Below are 299 nucleotides of genomic sequence, written 5' to 3'. Positions count from 1 at the left end.
TTTTTTTTTTTTTTTTGTCGTCCAGCCATCCTCCTTCACCGGGCCAAGGCTGACCTGACACTGCTGGATGAGAACAGGAACACTGCCCTGCACCTGGCCTGCAGCAAGGTACACAGCACAATTATGCTAAGTCAAAGCTTCACTGTGGTGTGCTGAGCATGAACACCAAGCCTATTAGAAAGAATCAGAGTGCTTAATCAAGTACAGTTCTTCTTTCATCAGCAATATTTTGCACCTGAGTGTAATGAGGTGCACTTTCTTTGAATGCTGACAGAAGCTCATGTATATTTTTTTTTTTT

At 42.8% G+C, this 299-nt stretch overlaps 1 protein-coding gene across 1 annotated transcript in view; it reads left to right on the top strand.

Annotated features, from left to right (window-relative positions):
- The window catches only part of ankrd52a (ankyrin repeat domain 52a), a 17,305-nt gene that overhangs the window by 6,755 nt on the left and 10,251 nt on the right, over positions 1-299 (top strand). The window contains exon 20 of the mRNA XM_035655988.1: positions 26-108. Within this exon, the coding sequence (XP_035511881.1) occupies positions 26-108 (83 nt within the window). The remainder of the gene's footprint in view (positions 1-25; positions 109-299) is intronic.

This window comes from Morone saxatilis, unplaced genomic scaffold (genome assembly GCF_004916995.1).
Source record: "Morone saxatilis isolate NCDOM2014 unplaced genomic scaffold, NCSU_SB_2.0 Contig15, whole genome shotgun sequence".
Classification (NCBI taxonomy): domain Eukaryota; kingdom Metazoa; phylum Chordata; class Actinopteri; family Moronidae; genus Morone; species Morone saxatilis.
Note: the sequence above shows the minus strand (reverse complement) of the source record. Positions and strands in the feature narration are given on the sequence as shown.